Source organism: Lepidochelys kempii, chromosome 3 (assembly GCF_965140265.1).
Source record: "Lepidochelys kempii isolate rLepKem1 chromosome 3, rLepKem1.hap2, whole genome shotgun sequence".
NCBI lineage: Eukaryota > Metazoa > Chordata > Testudines > Cheloniidae > Lepidochelys > Lepidochelys kempii.
Window position 1 is genome coordinate 7,342,668 of NC_133258.1, and position 18,459 is coordinate 7,361,126.

General features: G+C 40.7%; 1 protein-coding gene across 4 annotated transcripts in view; it reads left to right on the top strand.

Moving 5' to 3' along the window:
- Positions 1-17,064, top strand: part of FZD3 (frizzled class receptor 3) — a 104,500-nt gene extending 87,436 nt beyond the window's left edge. For all 4 annotated transcript variants that reach the window (XM_073335623.1, XM_073335626.1, XM_073335624.1 and 1 more), the window contains 3 exons: positions 9,630-9,778; positions 11,808-12,041; positions 12,836-17,064. In XM_073335623.1, the coding sequence (XP_073191724.1) occupies positions 9,630-9,778; positions 11,808-12,041; positions 12,836-13,049 (597 nt within the window). In that variant the 3' untranslated portion in view covers positions 13,050-17,064. The remainder of the gene's footprint in view (positions 1-9,629; positions 9,779-11,807; positions 12,042-12,835) is intronic.
- The last annotated feature ends 1,395 nt before the right edge of the window (positions 17,065-18,459 follow it).

Here is an 18,459-nt window from a genome sequence, read left to right on the forward strand (position 1 = left end):
CTCAAAATTTCCCTGTTCTGTTCTTTTCCCTCTGAAGCATCTGGCACTGGCCACTGTCAGAAAATGGGATACTGAGCTAGATGGATCACTGGTCTGACCCAATATGGCCATTCTTATGTTCTTGCATTCAGTTCTGTTACGCCTATGAGAGAGACTTGACTTGTCAATATTTTTAGGTCATTGAAAGCCCTTGACAGCCTGATAAGGAGTAAGTGCCCTTATGTTTGCTTTTTGTATTATACATTTGTTACAATATACGAGGATTCCCTCGCATCTGCAAAGCTGCCGAATAGGAAACTAAAGAAATAGATTGTCTCAATTATTTGCTTGAAGTTCCCTGATAACATTTAAGATTGACAGAGAAGTGTGAGTGGCAGGCCAGCACTTGTAATGCTAAATAGAAGTCTGAGACTCGGGCTCATGCTACAGCACTAAAAAATAGCTGGGTAGATTTTTCTGGCTGGGGCTCTGAAGGCTAGGAAGAGGAGTGGGGGCACCAGTTCAGAACCAGAGTTCTAGCCAGCGCCTGAATGTTTACAGAGTTTTTTTTTTTTTTTTTTAGTGCTGTAGCATGAGCCCCACAAGCCTGATTCTGTAAGCCAAGCTCTGAGACTTGCTACATCTGGATCCTACTTGCTGGGTAAATGTACCCTGTGTCTAAATCATTTGTGTAGGTGTGCGAATGTCCTAAATCATAGAAGATTAGGGTTAGACGAGACCTCAGGAAGTCATCTAGTCCAACCCCCTACTCAAAGCAGGACCAACACCAATTAAATCATCCCAGCCAGGGCTTTGTCAAGCCAGGCCTTAAAAACCTCTAAGGATGGAGATTCTACCACCACCCTAGGGAACCCATTCCAATGCTTCACCCTCCTAGTGAAATAGTGTTTCCTAATATCCAACCTAGACCTCCTCTACTGCAATTTGAGACCATTGCTCCTTGTTCTGTCATCTGCCACCACTGAGAACAGCCGAGCTCCATCCTCTTTGGAACCCCCCTTCAGGTAGTTGAAGGCTGCTATCAAATCCTCCCCCTCACTCTCCTCTTCTGCAGACTAAGTAAGTCCAGTTCCCTCAGCCTCTCCTCATAAGTCATGTGTCCCAGCCCCCTAATGATTTTTGTTGCCCTCCACTGGACTCTCTCCAATTTGTCCACCTCCATTCTGTAGTGGCGGCCCCAAAACTGTACTCAATACTCCAGATGTGGCCTCACCAGTGCCGAAAAGAGGGGAATAATAATTTCCCTCGATCTACTGGCAATGCTCCTACTAATGCAGTCCAATATGTCGTTAGCCTTCTTGGCAACAAGGGCACACTGTTGACTCATATCTAGCTTCTTGTCCACTGTAATCCCCAGGTCCTTTTTTGCAGAACTGCCGCTTAGCCAGCCGGTCCCCAGCCTGTAGCAGTGCATGGGATTCTTTCATCCAAAGTGTAGGTCTCTGTACTTGTCCTTGTTGAAGGAGATGTCATGCCATGTAAGTTGCTACAGTATGTGTCATGAACCAAAGCCTAAAAGGTGATATGAAACAGGAATGCCTTGGACATAGTTCACTAAAAAGTCTTTGAAGTCTATTCATTGTAGTTGGCAGATTATCTTCATACTGTTGTTGTTTTTTTACTTAAATAAATGCAACAAAGAAAATCTAAGGTTGTTTTTTTTAAAGTGAGAAGTACCATAGATGCAGTTTCATTCTCTGAAGAGGATACCCATAGTATCTTAACCCATGTAACATTTTGTACAATTGTTTAAATAACTACAGTTGAACTTGACTTTAAACTCTCTGTGAACTCTTCACTTCGGGATTTGGATTGGTGAAGTCAAACTTCATAAAAAGCCTGTGCTTTTTCTAGCATTTTCATGTTCCTACTTTTGATCATCAGACTATCTAGTTGTCATGCTGTCTGGAGTGGCTCATAACCATGACTGCTGACCTCAGGGCAGACTGTCAACAAGGCAGGGGAGAGATCCCAAATGGGTTATATGTTCTATAATTAGATTTCACCAACCCAGTAACAAATGTGAACTCCTGGAGCACTATAACAGTCTTGTCATGGAGTCACAGAAGGTCCTTTTGGGCAATCCAGTCTATCCTTCCACCCAGGCAAGCGGGACTTAGTGATGGGTGCTTTACACGAAAGATCATAAAAGATTCAGGTTGCTTCCAGTCCCAAGAGACCAAGTTATCTCATCTTAAGCATACTAACACACAGGTGAGCTGGACTGGTTTCCAGCAATGAATTTGTCAGTGCTTGGCTGAGGCTTGGCAAGAGCGGACACCTGGTCTGCCAGCGTGTCACTAGTTAAAAGGGATTTTATTTTAAGTGGGACCTTTCTTTATGCCACGGAGATAGAGTGCATGTATGTCAGATTGTATTTAACACTTTTCTCTCATGAGTGAGTTACAGTACAAGTTCTTTCAGTACTGATTTAATAGAGCTCTTCATTAGTGTGGGTAAAGAAGACAAAATCCTGTGACAGTGCTTCATGTTATGCAATTCTTGGTGTTTCTTGTCATCGTAATATTTGTTTTGTACCGTTTAACGAGGCCTAGATCAGCAGATGCAACGAGTTCTGTAGAAAAGTCAGTAGGAGAGGTGCACACACACTTTTAATCCTTTAATAGCATTTAAGTTTTTCCCTTTTAACAGTCTATATCAATAGTTCAACTTGGGGGATTTTAAAAAATAAACTTTAGTATTTGCAGCAGGTTATAACAGTAAGCCCCTGCTGACTGACGTAGCTTTTATCCACTTTTCTGGTATGCTGAAAGAAGAACCAGAATACTCTTGGATGCATCTTTTTTCAGCTACTTTTTATAGTGGTGATATTTCCTTAAAATATGCTTTTTAAAAGAAAAAAGCTTTCTGTGACTCTTGAGTGAGTTGTGACTTGGTATCTTCATTCTTCCCCTCCCACATTGGATTTTATCTTTTGTAAAAGGTTTTGTCAAAATGTCTAGCTCCCAAATGATATTTTCAATTGCACTTAAATTTCAACCCTTTATTTTACATTAATACCCTATTTTTGTGTGTTCTTGTAGGAGTGCTTCAGCTAGGGTTGCCAACCCTCCAGGATTGGCCTGAAGTCTCCCGGAATCAGCATCGATATCCCAGTCACTATTGAAAGCACGCCGGGAGATTTTAATAGCCTATTTTAAGAAAATGACATTATGTCGTGTGTGGGGGAGGGGGCGGGAATCTCCCAGAATAGCTTCATTCAGATTTGGCAACCTTAGCTTCTGCTCAGAGTGAATGTATGCTGCTGCTTTAGATGTTTCCACAAATCCTCACTCTTAAAGTAGTGTGTGGACCCAAAGGCTTTAAAAGCAATTAATGTGTAATCCGAGTCACACATTAGTACATGTAGTGCATGAGCTACAGGGGAAGAAAGGAAAACCCTCCTCCTCCATTTCTGTTTTGTTGCCCCCTGTTGTCAGACTGTGATCTGGTCACTCTTTTAACATTTTCCCTAACTTATTCATTCATTTAGTTCATTTTAGTCAATGGGACCTACTAGCGGAGTAAGACACATCTGATTGTAAATATACACAGTATGATGGGCCCTTAAGGTAAAGCAGGGTTTCCTAAACTAGAGCACTCCCTGTAGAAGATGGCGGGGAGTGCAGCTAGACCTCTCATTTGCTCTCCAGAGTCTGACACATCATTGTTTAAAAATATCAGTCTCTAGCTGTTGTGGTTGTGGGGGGAAAAACTTTCAAAATGTGACCCAAGTGTAAAATATGCAGTGATGTTTTCCGAGTTTGCAAAGAGGTTGAAGCAATAACTCTGAGGTGTAAACTGCCCAATTAATGTCAATGGCTGCTAACTCAGAGCCCAATGATGATGCTTTTAAATATTAACATTGTTAACAATTTCACTGCTCATCAAAACGTTAGAGAAGAATTTCAAATTACAAAGAGCTATCAAATAAAAATTTGATATGCTCTAAATATACAACTTAATTTAGTATCCTAAAATATAGGGAGACCTTTAGCAGCACATGGCAGGGTTGAAGAGGGTTGTGATTGTTTTCATTTTCCTCAATTTAGCTCTTGGCTTTCAAAAGTTTGGGAAATGCTGCCAAAAAGGATTCATGCAGGAGGAGAACTCTGCCTGTAAGCCTTATTGAAAAGGATTCATCTAAATTGGATGAGTGGAATCACAAAAGTTATTATCAACATCTGAAACAATATTCCCCTTTAAGAATTGCCTCTGCAGATCCCTGGTCTTGGGGAAATACACACCTTGAACTGTCTGAAAGGCTCTCTGACTACTCAGTTGCACTGTTTCTCAATATTTTCAGGTTGATAACTCGTTTTGTTTAAAGTCAAGAATTTTCACAACCTCCTTACACTTTTATTGTGAAAGTATGACTATGCACACACAAACACCATTGATTGCAACCCACTGGTTGAGAAGCACTGCTATATTGGATTCCCACTTTCACTGTGAGTCTAGACTTTAGAGGATTATAGCTCCTACCGCTATCAATTCCTTTCCTACCACTTTGGCCAGCTGATCTGAGCACCACTCATTCTTTTTGACTGTGTTACTGGACCATTTGTTCTTTGACTTTTCAAGGTCTGTGTGTTGGGTTTTAGCTTTATCAATGCACAGACACATTTGTTAATAGGACTGCAACATTACTTGGTTCTGTGCTGGTCATTACCTCTTTTTATATCTTAAGTGTAATGAAATTGAAGGAAATTCTTGTCTAGGTGGGTGAGGTAATATCTTTTATTGGACCAACTTCTGTTGGTAAGAGAGGCTTTTGAAAGCTTGAACAGAAGTTGGTCCAATACAAGATATTACCTCACTCACCTCATGTCTCTTAATAATATCCTGGGACTGACACAGCTACAGCAACACTGCATACAACAATGTCTTCTCAGTTACTGATTGTTCTCATACAAACCCTGATTAAAAGAAATCTAGATTAAAACTGTATATCGAGTAGCAATAAAATGGCATTGAAGTACATATAAGGCATATCTTTTGGAGGCTCTGAGAATCCCTTCATTTATTGGCAGGACAAACTTCCTGTTCTTTTTCATCCATGTCAGAAACTTAAATGACTTATTCCCTACTTTCTTGGAGTATATTGCCTCTGCAGATTCATACTCACCCCAGTAGTCCAATAATCTAGATTCCTCAGGAGAGAGAGAGTAGAATCTAAGGTCTCAGAGTTTCTAACCTATTTGGAAGCTTAGAAAACCAGAGGATCATTGGAACAAAGATCAAAGTACTACTGATGAGGCATCTAATAAAGTTAAGATATTTTAGCCACTGCCTGCAAACAGAAAACTTCCACTTCTAGAGATGTTGATGTGTGGCTTAATCAGATTAAAGTAGTAGTAGTTTCCATTACATTAAGATACTCTGCTGATTTTATATTTTTGGAGAATGCTTTGTGCTTGAACAAAATGGTGGTAGGAGTGTGGATAGTTCAAATCAAATATGTAATTTCATATGACTCAATACTCTTAATGTCTCAAATCCTATGATGCTTGACTACTGTAAATTGTACTTTGTCCACTCTCTGCATAAGGGCCGCATAGCATAACTGGAAATCATCTGGACTAAAATTAAATGAAATCCTGAGGGTAAATTCTGGTTGGGCTTTGCATATTTCGACTCTTTAAAAAATAAAATAAAAAAAAACAGTTCCTGTGAAAGCATATGATTGTATTAGATTTGAAATTATGTAAGTGCCAAACATTTTGGAAATGTGCTATGAGCTTTTGGGTTTTAAACCTCGTTTTCTCAGTTTTATGGTTGTAGAGGAATAATTTCAAGTTTGTTATGCTAATTGTAACAAGTGTGGTAGAATCTATGGAGGTAATGGACTCGGTTTAAGGCACATACATACTCTTAGTTTGAATGGGTTAAAATAGAAGTCTATATATTAAACTTCAGTTTCCAGAGATGAATGTAAGGGGTTTTTTTTGTTTTTAAATAGTGTTTCTTTTTCCTTTTTTTTTGGGGGGGGGGTGGGGGAAGAGACTTAAAGTACTTTAAAAAAAATCTCAAGCGAATAATAAAATTTGAGGGTTTTAGTTAGTGGGGGGTGGTTTGTGTGTGTGCACGCACACACATATATATAGTGACAAAGTCCCTCCTCTGCCTTGGTGGGTCTTGTGTTTATTGGCGGATTTGCTTGCCTCAGAGGTTCACGGCAGCCCTCAGTTTGGCCGCTTTTGTGGCTCAAATCTGCTGTTCACTCAGTTAGCTTCATCACTGGCCAGCATGGGGAAAAGGAAGAACAACAATCCCCACAGTCTCCGCTGATCCACGTAGTGGATCGGGGAACAGGCCAGAGACCTTCCCCTCTGGTGGAACCCACAGTCCAGGTCAACTCCTCCGGTATCAAGTAGGGAGTTGGAGGGATGCGGAGAACTTGGGGCCTGCCCTCTACTCCGGGTTCCAGCCCAGGGCCCTGTGGATTGCAGCTGTCTACCGTGGCTCATGAAACAGCTGCGTGACAGTTACAACTCCCTGGGCTACTTCCCCATGGCCTCCTCCCAACACCTTCTTTATTCTCACCACAGGACCTTCCTCCTAATGTCTGATAATGCTTGTACTTCTCAGTCTTCCAGTAGTACACCTTCTCACTCTCAGCTTCTTGCTCCTCAGTCGCACAACACAAACTGAAGTGAGCTCCTTTTTAAACCCAGGTACCCTGATTAACCTGCCTGTCTTAATTGATTCTAGCAGCTTCTTGATTAGTTACAATCAACCTGTCTGCCTTAATTGTTTCCAGAAAGTTTCTGATTGTTCTGGAACCTTCCCTGTTACTTGACCCAGGGAAAAGGGACCCACTTAACCTGGGGCTAATATATCTGCCTTCTATCACTCTCCTGTAGCCATCTGGCCTGACCCTGTCATAATATATATGTGTGTGTGTGTGTTTATATATATATATTATAAGTTTCACCTGGGACCCTTTGGAAATCCACCAAGCATGGATGCGCTGAACCCAAAAGTGCTGATATAATCCAAATGAATACATTTGTATTAAAGTATTGGCTTGCACTTAATCTATGCAGTGAAGATTCAATTATTTGCAGTAGTAAACAATGATGCATCATTTCTATAAGACTAGGAGATACTGTACATTCACAAGTCTACAAGATTGTTGTTAGGGTACAGTTTATAATTGGCGTGGTTTTTAAGTTTTATTCTTTTGACCATTTTTATCATAAGATTTTCAGATAAGGATATTTTGGGGGAAATTGATTAGGTTTCTTCACACACAGGGATGTCTAGTAGGTAACAACAGGACCAACATAAAACTCCTTGAAGTTGGAGTTAACTTCAACTCCTGATTGAAGTTAAAATGATGGTATGCTGTGATTCAAGTACTGAATTAAGCGTGATACTTTTCAGAGCATATCCTGTGAAACAGGCATTATAATGATCAGTAGATCATTGGGGGCTTTGGTAGCAGAGGCATAACTTCATAATATTAATACAATGGACTAAATTCTGTGATGGTGTAAATCCAATAAGTCATTTATAGTTATGCCAGTAGAGAATTTGGTCCAGTATGCAGGGAATAGACTCTTGTATATAAAAGTCTATCCAAATCTTTTAATCTTCATTAGGAAATGATGCTTCCCACCAAGTTAGTGCCCCATTTACATGTTTCAAAGCTATTCAAATTGTATAAAATGTACTTCTTGTGTAGTAATTAGGCTATTTTTTGAAAGCTTAATTCAGGATACTTGTTTGATATCAACAGAATAGTCCACTTAAAAGAGAAAAAACAAAGAAACAAAAACCATCACCATAATAGGGTTGTGTACAATACCACCTAGGAAGCTTTCAGACCAGTTTTGTATGGTTAAATGGATAAAAATATGGAGAAGTCTATAGTATTGTCAAAGGCATTCAACATCAGTAGTTTCTCTTTGGCAGAAAGTGATGGAAACTAGATTAAAAGAGATGCTGAGCAAACTAATGACAATGGGAAAATTGAGCTCACTTGATTCAAACAGGAACTCAAAGAAAAGTCTCATGATAATGCTCATTGTGTTTCTGGTTTAATCATTTTTTAAAAAAATCTATGTCCATGATGAAGGAATGCCATATAGTAGTTAAAGAACAAGACTGGCTGTCATGAATTTTGGTTTGTATTCTTTTTTGCCATGGATGTGCAGTGTGACTTTGGGAAAGTCACTTAACCTCTCTGTGCCTCCATTTTTCTCATCTGTAAAATGGGGATGATTATACTTGCCAACATCAAAAGTAAATGCTACTATTTGTAAAGGGCTCTGAGATCCTTGGAAGAGAAGACACTACAGAGATGCAAAGAGTTATAATAATTACTACTGTATCTTCACTGGTATGTACATCTACTGACATGCACATCAGAAAATGAGATGCAATTGAGTAGACAGTAGTTCATCAGCCACTCCATTGCTTTTATAAAGTTATCTTGATAAAACAGCTGCTGAACCCTGCTTGATGACACTCCAGTTGAATTTTCTTCCTGTGAAAAGACCTCTTTATCATTGTTTGTTTGCCCAGTGTTAATTTAGGGCATTGTATGCATGGTATTAGGTTCAGATCATCACACTGCTTTCTTTTTTTACTCTAAGTAAATATTTATATTGCTAGTAAACAGAAAATGAGTGTTTTATGTTTAAGACCATATTGCATGAAGCACATCTCTGGTAGTGGTATTCTGCTCCTCAGATTATTTCCTACATCATTTAATGGCACATCGTATACTGCCAGTGGAAGCTTTCAATGAAGGTTGACCAGAAGTTGGAGATCCTGAGATAGGAAATGGCTTCCTGATCGTGGACATCTGAGACTGAGGGTATTTTTTTAATTGTGACGGTTTTAGTGAAAGTGTCACGTGAATAGTTCTGGGATACTATAGCAGTGCAAAGCAGAGAATGCAGAGTGAATTAGCTCTACTTGCAACTAGGGGGTGGGGTGGTTCAGGCAAAATTAGTTCTTTTGAACTTCAGCTTGAAATCTTGGTTTTTTTTTTATGGTTCATGTCTTGCGGCTACAACTCAAGAAGTTCTCAAAATGTACTGATCATAAATTTTGTCAAACGAGTGCCCGCATTGTTTGTTTGTTTGTTAATAAGGACTTAGTATAAGCTGTGATTGTTTCTTCATGAATCATCCAATGGGGAGTAAGAATAAGAATCGTGTAGTAGCATCTTGCTGACAAACCAAGGCTCTAGGGGATGGAAAACAAGAATCTGCTCCTCACTGGAATAAGGGACAAGGGGTTGTTGAATATGTTCCGTGATGTGGAGGTGTCTGTATTATTGATTTTCCAACAGAAGTTGGAGCACATGGGTTTATGTAGTTTATCTCTATTTGCAAATTATAAAGGCTCATTTTTAACCTATAATATTTCAAAATTGTTCAGCAGACACCACACCAGACCAGAAATACAAGACCTCCCAGCAGTTGAATCGTTTGTTTTTACACTGCACCAGCCTGCACATTATTCTGTGAAGTTCTATAGAACTGTGAAACAAAGGAACCCTGATGATGTTTACTTTGGCTCAAGGCTGAGACAGTTATTTTAATTTAGTTAATAGCTGGAGTAGCAAACTATAATGGTTTGCAACATGTTCTTTTCTGTTTTCCTCTCTCTAGATCTCTCAGATGAGTCGCCCAGACCTGATTCTCTTTCTGATGAAGTATCTTATGGCTCTAGTAGTTGGGATCCCTTCTGTCTTTTGGGTTGGAAGTAAAAAGACCTGCTTTGAATGGGCCAGCTTTTTTCATGGACGCAGGAAAAAAGAGTGAGTGCTGTTATGTGAAAGACTTACCAGTGTAATATTGGCAAATAAACCCTTTCTCGCCTGTAATCCTGAGAGAGCACTTCAAGTTAATCCTGTCCAAACCAGTTCCTTCTTGCAGAGGGGGATGGCAGCAGAGGCAACTTGCCTAGAAATGCTGCACTGTTCAGTATATCTGAAAAGCAAACAAAAAAACAAACAAGCCCATCCTGTATTTGCACCTGATTTGTTTTCTCGATAACAGAATCAAATTAACATTCTTCATCTATTATGAAGCTATTCTGCTTCCTTGTTCTTAGAGGAAATGGGATATGCCACAATACTGCACATTTTTGTCACTTTCTGAAGTGTGCAGTAGTATAGCTTCCTTCTCTATAAGCACCATCTCCCTAGCTAGACAACTGATCCTTTCTATTGAAATGAAGCAAACATGTTTTCCACCATGATTCTGCAGCAGTTGTGTACACTTCTTAATCCTTCTATTGTGCATTGAAGCCCCTACCAAACTGCAGTATAATACAATTAATTCCAGTGAAATCTGTCTTAAGTGACATCTCAATGGACTGACAAATCCAGTGCTTAACACTAAAGTGGTCTTCTACTAAAAATGGAGGAAAATTGCACTCAATATAGTTGGGGCAGATTTTAAGACAAAAGGTAACCTACTAAATGTGGTCACTTGTATAAGATACATAGCAACTTAGTATAATTAATAAATCTTTTATCTACCTAAATACACCCTTTCAACTAAGGCTGTGTAGAGACTAAGACAATATTTCCTAGCCTGGACATCCCTGGAGGTGACAGACTAGTCTGAATGGAGTAGGAGATAGGGTGGAGGATCTGAGCAATGGGGTAGAGAAAGCTGCATGATACCAGTTGCTCTATCCTAAACATTCTCCTTCAGTTAAAGTACTGGGTGGCTCCTTGAAGCTTTCAGGCTTGTTGCCATGTTCCTGTGGTAGCCCTTACCGGTGCAGGAGAGTACGCACCAGCCTTCTGGCTCAAGCTGCTCTCTTCTGTTTGTATTGCAGATAAATCAGCAGTGAGAGGCAGAGCTGATTTGTCTTCACAGAGCTGTCAATGGACAGCCCCATGCTAAGTAGACAGTGTAGCATTTTGATGAGTGGGAGAATGAGAAGAAGGGGCCATCAGGTGAGGGGGGAGACCCTAGGGGAAGGGAAACACAAACGAGAGCTTAAAAAAAGGGGGGGTTTTCCATTCTACAAAATGACTAAAAAGAGATCAAATGGATGGAAAAATTACTGGCAACTCTGCCAGAGCATAGCTAGAGGATACTAAAAGTACACCCATCCACCAATCCCACACAGAGGGGCTCCAAAAAACCAGGCTGGGAACCACAATCATTGAGCTAAGGCAAAGACAGATTCTGTATACTTTGTACTTCACAAAATATGCTGCTTTTACGGACATTTATAATTCAGTTTTTAAAATATCATTCTGGGGAAGGTAGTGACTTTTTCTGTTTATGTAGATGACTGCTTCTGCAGGAATCTGGGCATGTTGATCTCCTGCACTATCTCAAGGATGTTCTTGTGGCGATATCTCTGAACACTCCAGAGTTAAGGCCATAAGGGAATTCCAGGTTTAAAAGAAAATTACACTGCTTCTAGTTCTTGCATGATCCATAGGATTCATGAAGCTGCTGGGGTCGTGTGAGGTAATGGCAAAGCTTTTATTTACATTGCAATTATGTTACCGTATGCCCTACATGCCTGTGCTAGAAGAGCAATTACAGGTTACAGGGCAATTCTCTAAGCATTGGCCAAAATGTTCAGATTGGGGTGCTTAAAATTAGGCAACTCATTCCATATGTAGGCATCTAAATAAGTGGCCTGACTGTTCTGCCTCACTGCTCTTAAGGTACAAAGTTGTAACATTTTGACCATGATGTGTGTATTAAAGCTACATGTTTAATGATAGCATAGGCCGGTTTGGAAGAGCTGTTGTGATCACTTTGCTCTATTTTTTTATTTTAACATTAATTATTCCAATTCCATATTTTGACTAGAGCTGTAAATGAGAGCCGCCAGGTGCTGCAGGAGCCCGATTTTGCTCAGTCACTTCTGAGGGATCCTAATACCCCCATTATCCGAAAATCAAGGGGCACTTCCACTCAGGGGACTTCCACTCATGCTTCATCTACTCATCTGGCTATGATGGATGACCAGAGGAGCAAAGCAGGCAGTGTCCACAGCAAAGTAAGCAGCTACCATGGCAGCCTGCATAGGTCCCGTGATGGCAGGTGAGTTCTATGCATAGTTTAAAATTCTAATGTAAATGGAATTAATTAGCAAGGGGAATCCTGGTCACTACCTGCACTTTTTCATTTGGCTATGCTTTGGCCACCATGAGGTTGGATTCTGAACCTCTGCTAATATTCACCTTCCCAAACTAGTGATTATATCCTCTCCATTTGGTCCTTGAAGAACTTTAACATCTGGGTTGGAAAGAGGAAATGCACCGTAACTTCTTTCAGTCATTATGAGTGTATGAATTAGTCAGAGTATGAATGCAGCCAACAACTCTTTCTCTACTGAGACAGAATGTGCCATGTGTGTACAGTATCTACTACCTGGGAAACAAAATCTCTTCCAAGTTCAGTGTAGTGTTTGAGCACGGCTGTTCTATACACTTCTGTGAGTTTGACTAACTGAAGAACGTTCCAGATCCTCAGCTGGAGTAAATTGTCGTAGTTCTACTGAAATTAAAAAAAAAAAAAAAAGTAGCTTAGTTGAAGTGACCATTGGGTAACCTGTATTTACTCACCAAATTATTATTCTCAATGTGTGAATGGTGCTATGGTAATTATCTTTATCCTCATTTTATAGATGGGGGGGAAACATAGAAAGGTAAAGCAACTTGCCAGAGGTCACACATGAGTTCAGTGGCAGAGCCAAGTAGAATGAGTCCTCCTGTTTTTCATAAAAACATAGTACTATATATAATCAAGAGTTATTTACTTACATGCTTACACACACTCTCCCTCTCTCTCTTGCCTGCGGTAATAATGAAATTGGCCTTGTTTTTATAAATTAGGTACACCCCCTGCAGCTACAGAGGCATAGAAGACAGACTACCTCATGGCAGCATGTCACGACTGACTGATCACTCCAGGCATAGCAGTTCACATCGGCTCAATGAACAGTCACGTCACAGCAGCATCAGGGATCTCAGCAACAACCCAATGACCCACATCACACATGGTACTAGCATGAACCGGGTTATTGAAGAGGATGGAACCAGTGCTTGATTTGCTTTCAACATAAAGGAGAAGCTCCTACAACAGTGTTACTTGGAGTCCATTTCTCAGTGATGTGATAATACTCAGTATTCTCATGCTTCCCATTGGTGCTGGTTTTTTGTATCAGGAAGCTGAAGTTTGGCTTTGCCTTTTTAAAGCCAGCTGTCATTGTGCTTACATCAGTGCTAGGATGCCCAATGATCAGCAATTTGGAAATTAACGAAAGTAAAAGCTAGTGGTAGCTTCATTTTGAACCTACCAGTAGATAATTATTAATAATTTATTTGATAACTTGTTATTTTCCCATCATATACCATAGCTGGATTTCTTATTAGAAAAATCCCCAAATACTTTGAATTTCAATAATTGTTACCTTTGAATACTCACTGGCGAGGTCATGTTAAGAGTTCCAATAAGCAGAAGGAAACTCTTGAATATTTGAAGGAGTTCTTCCATGAAACCCTTTTGTCTCTGATTAGATAATAAAGTGGTACTTGTCATCAAGCACAGAGGGAGGGCTGCATATTAACTACTGTACAAAGGGCATCTGTAAGAAATCAGCAGGCATTTTTAAAATAGTTATGCTGGAAATAAAACAAAAGAATGAGCATTCGGCAGGAAGAATGGAAACTCCAGTGAAGATGGTCAGTTCTTACAGAATTGTTCAGGCTCAATTGTTAGGGTATGGGGAAGGGAAGGCATGATTTTTTTTAAATTGGTATTGTCCTTGCCTTTTTACCAAATACTATTTAAATTTTCTGCTTGTTTACAATTTTTCTGTGGGGAGAGGTGGAAAACTCAATTTGAAGCCAGTTACCTAGATAATATTCAGCTACCCATTTTTAAATTAACATACAAAAACTGTGAGATTCCCTGTTCCTGACCTCTCAAACACACGATGGGGGAACCTGGATTTTCTCTTTAAACTAGATTGTTTGACCTCTCTCCTTATGGACCTGTAAGAACAAATCCTGATCCCAATCTCTGCAGCTTGGGTCTGGAGGGGTGGGTGAAATGGATGCAGGGAGTTTGTGGGAACCCACCAGGAGACCACAGAAATATTCTCTGTGAGAGATCCCTTTATACTGAGTTGTTGTGGAGTGGGAGGTTTAGAGGTAGGTGGGAGAGTACTGAGGAAGGAGTGCAGCAGTGGATCCATGAGTGCATAGATCCACCAGCCAGATTACACTTCTGTGGAAAGGAGGTGAAGGGGTGGTCAGGGTCAGGAACTGCTGCCGCTCTGTAATCTTGGAGGTGGAGCAGGTTTTCACATTCCCCCTCAGTAGGCCCCGAGCCCGTTTAGGTGGAGTGTGCACTGGAGAGAGTATTTGGCCTATATGATGGGTCTCTTCTATCCAGCTCGCCACTATCATTCGGAACAGAGAATTCTCTGATTTTTATGGAAACATGAATAATTTTGCTCTCCTTTTGCCTTTGTGGACATTGCAGGCAAAGTCAAGTCATGTTTTAAATGGTACAGTTGATCTGAAGTAGTTTCAGGTATCATTCACCATGAAGAAACACTGGTTACATTTGAACCTACCTCAGTCATTACTGTAGAATACTGCTGGGAATTGTACATTTTTTCATTGTCCTAATATTCATTCCCCTTTTGACCTGTTTGGGGCATGTTGAAAAGACTTCGTACGTGCTTGGATGGCATAACCTCAGGGGCAAAAAAAAGGGCAAAAACCCAGGATATGTACTTCAGAGGTTTTTTGGAGCAACAAGACTTAGGCTGTGCAACCATTATTCATTTTAATTATTCCCCAATGACATGACAGCAAATCACTTAGCCATGTTAGTTTTTAAAATCAAAGGTTGTTCTGGGAGTCGCCATGCCTTTAAAAATCTGTTTGCTATAAATTGCTTTTCCCAGCCTGGCCAGGCTTTGCTCCAGAAGAGAGGCATGAACCAAAACCAACTTCAAATAAAAATTTTTGGAAGCTTACTCTATACACTCCCCTCTATGTAAATCCATTAATAGTGATAAAAGTTAGTGTGCACACATGCCTGGAGGGCAGACTAGACCCTATGATTTCTGTTGGATTGGCTGTATGTATAGCTAACTGCCCAGTCGTGTATTATGTTAAGTCTCTGATTATTCTATATCCTCTCTTTTAAAGCAGATGGGTATGAGATGTGTTTAAGAGTGGCTTTTAGGGTGACAATCTTCCAATTCCATATCGTCAACAATGGTGAAACATGTTCTTGTTTTAAAATTTAACTTCAACTGAGCAACTTTTTTTTTTGCAAAGGGATGTTATTTTGTAGGAATTTGGATTTTCAAGGGGAGTCCATTATCTTCAACTTTTTAAATGTTGTAACTGAAAGTGAAGTTTTTACATTGATCTTTATTGCTATGTTTGCAATAGTATTCTGGTTTTGACAACGGTTTTGCATTATGCTGTGACTTGTTTAACTGTGGGAGGGGGATTTGGAATGGTTGAGGTTAGATCCATGGTTTGTTTGGGGTTTTTTTGTTTTAAATCTCTGTTAAATTTTTTTTTGGGGGGGGTAATTGTGTTTGTGGTTCCAAATGTGAGAGTTTAGACTTCCTTGCTTACCTATTCTGTACATGGAATGCACAGCCTAAATAGTGATTCAAATATAACATTCTGGTCGCAGTTGCTGATTTCCCCACCACCCTATTGTAGTCCCAACCCCACATCCTATTAGCTTCAAAACTGAACTAATATAATACTGCATCATATTTCTAAAGCACCTGTCTTCTCACAATTTTAGATTCCTTTAAAAATGATGAATTAAGCATCACAGTACTTGTATAAAGTTAGTATTAGCATTATCCCCATTTTACAGTTGGGATAACTGAGGCAGAGAGAGTTTGTGTCACCTAAGGTTACAAGGAAGGCTGTAGCAGTGCTGAAAATAAAATCAAGATTTCCTGATTCCCAGTTTTAGGCCTTAGCCATAAGACTATCTATGTTTGTATTACTTCAGTTACAGCATCATGTCCTCAAGGAGTGAACATCTTGGATCTTTCTACTACATGCTGGCCCAACCTGCTTTCCTCTGAAACTTCATGCCAGCATACTTCTGTTCAGGGCCAACTCTACCCTACATAGAAAATAGGTGATTGCTGGCGGCAATGAAATGTTCAGTAACCACTTGAGTTGCATCTCTGACTGCAGGCTGTTAAAGTCAGGCATTTGCCAGATTGCCTATGGCAACAGCATCCCTAGCGCTGGCAATGTTCTTCATTTCCTAGTCCTTTGGCTACTATGTCTTCAACGTGCTTCACCCTAACGTCTATGGTTTTAATGAAGCTTTGCATAATGAAGATAGAATAATGATGTCACAGGTACAAGTTCGTCTGAGAGTGCAATATTTCTCAAGGACAGTGTTTTGCCTATTGAATCACAAACTATTTGGGGCTTGTTTGGAAAATGTTTTGGAACACTTAAAAAAAAAAAAAAAAAAAAAGCTGAAAATTTGGTTGTAAAGCAGCTTGCCTGCTCTCAAATGCTGTAAATTGGTATTTTCTTAGTTTTAGTTTTTTAAATGTAACTTTTGCTATAGAGGCTTTAGTTCTGAGCTGTATATAGCATATATTTGAAATATGGGTGATCAGAGATTGATTACAGGATACAGTTTACCTATAGACTTCTGGTTTGGAAGCGTCTCAGGTTAGTAGTAATGTAAGGACTGCTGCTGAAATCAATCTGGTGGTCTCAGTCTAGTTCCTAAGGGGCAGGCATCCATGTCATAACCCTCCATCACAATTTAGTACCCTTACAGATTTTTATTAGAGAAGCTGAAGATAACATGGGTATAGATCATAGGTGGGCAAACCATGGCCCGCGGGCTACATCCGGTCTGCGGGACCCCCCTGCCTGGCCACTGAGCTCCTGGCCTGGGAGGCTAGCCCCAGCCCCTTCCCTGCTCTTCCCTCTCCCCCGCAGCCTGAACACACCGCACCGCCAGCACTCTGTCCTGCTGCTCTTGCTGGGCAGTGCAGCAGCGTGGCAGGCTCCAGCATGATAAGGGGGCGGGGAGCAGGGGGTCCAGGGGCAGCAGTCAGAGGACAGGGAGCAGGGGGCGGTTGGATGGGTTGGAGGTTGGGGGAGCAGTCAGGGAGCGGCAGGGGTTGGATGGGTCAGAGGTCCGGGGGGGGGGGGGGTAGTCAGGGGACAGAGAGCAGAGGGCAGTTGGATGGGGTGGAGGTTTTGGGGGGGGTCATGGGATGAGGAATGGGGGGTTGGATAGGCATTGGAGTCCCAGGGGACCTGTCAGGGGTCGGGTGTGAATAGGGGTTGGGGCAGTCAGGGGACAGGGAAAAGGAGGGGTTGGATAGGAGGTGGGGTCCCAGAGGACAGTTAGGGGTGGGGGTCCCAGGAGGGGGCGGTCAGGGGACAAGAAGCGGGCGGGGGGGGGTTGTAGGAATCAAGGATTCTGAGTGGGGCAGTCAGGGGGAGGGGGCAGATAGAGGGCGGGGGCCAGGCTGTTTGGGGAGGCACAGCCTTCCCTACCCGGCCCTCCATATAGTTTTGCAACCCCAATGTGGCCCTCGGGCCAAAAAGTTTGCCCACCCATGGTATAGATACTGCATTACTATCCTCTTCAGAACTGGTCCTGCCGAATTAACAGTTGAGATACAAAGATGAAGGGTGAGAAAAACTTACATTGTACTGTACTGTATTGTTCTAGAGACCGACTAGAAGATTGACATCTCTACTGCTGTCAATCTTGGTATCTTTTACAAGCACTAAACTTATTTAAGGTCTGAGCCACTCACTCACTCAATCTTCTGTATATTTCAATGGAAGAGCCGTCTCAGGATGCCTTGCAGGACTCCACCATTAAAGCAGGAGGAATGTTGCTGGCAAATTAATATCATATGCAGATAGATCATTGCTACCAGAGGTCCAACTTGAGCTGTGGAATGTTAAAATTCATGTCAGATTACGCTTTTGTGCTGATGTACTTATCTTATGACTGTGTTACGTTGATTGCTGATGAATAATGACTCTGAGATGGGTTATCTTAGAAGTTTTCAACTGTAATTAACTGTTCTAGGTTCTCATGATGAAGACCAGTGAATTTAATGGCATTCTCATCTCTTCAAATGTTTCTGTTGAGATTCTCATGTATGTATTGTAACATCATCCATTTCTGAATGAGGGGGAAAGCTTTAGTGTTTGTGAGATTTTGTATGTAGTGGTTGCACTTTTGTTATTAGCATGATATCGTACCTAAAGTTAGCTGGTTTTACTTACTTGGCTCTTGGTAGACTTGTTTACAGTAGGCCAGTATCAGTTTTGTAATATTTGATTTTTAGCACTTTAACGTGAGTGGGCAGACAGATTACCCTATAGTAGATGTACATTTTGATTTTAGACCTTATAAAATTTTTAATAAAATGACATAAAAATAGTTTTAGTTGGTCTCTTTTAATAGG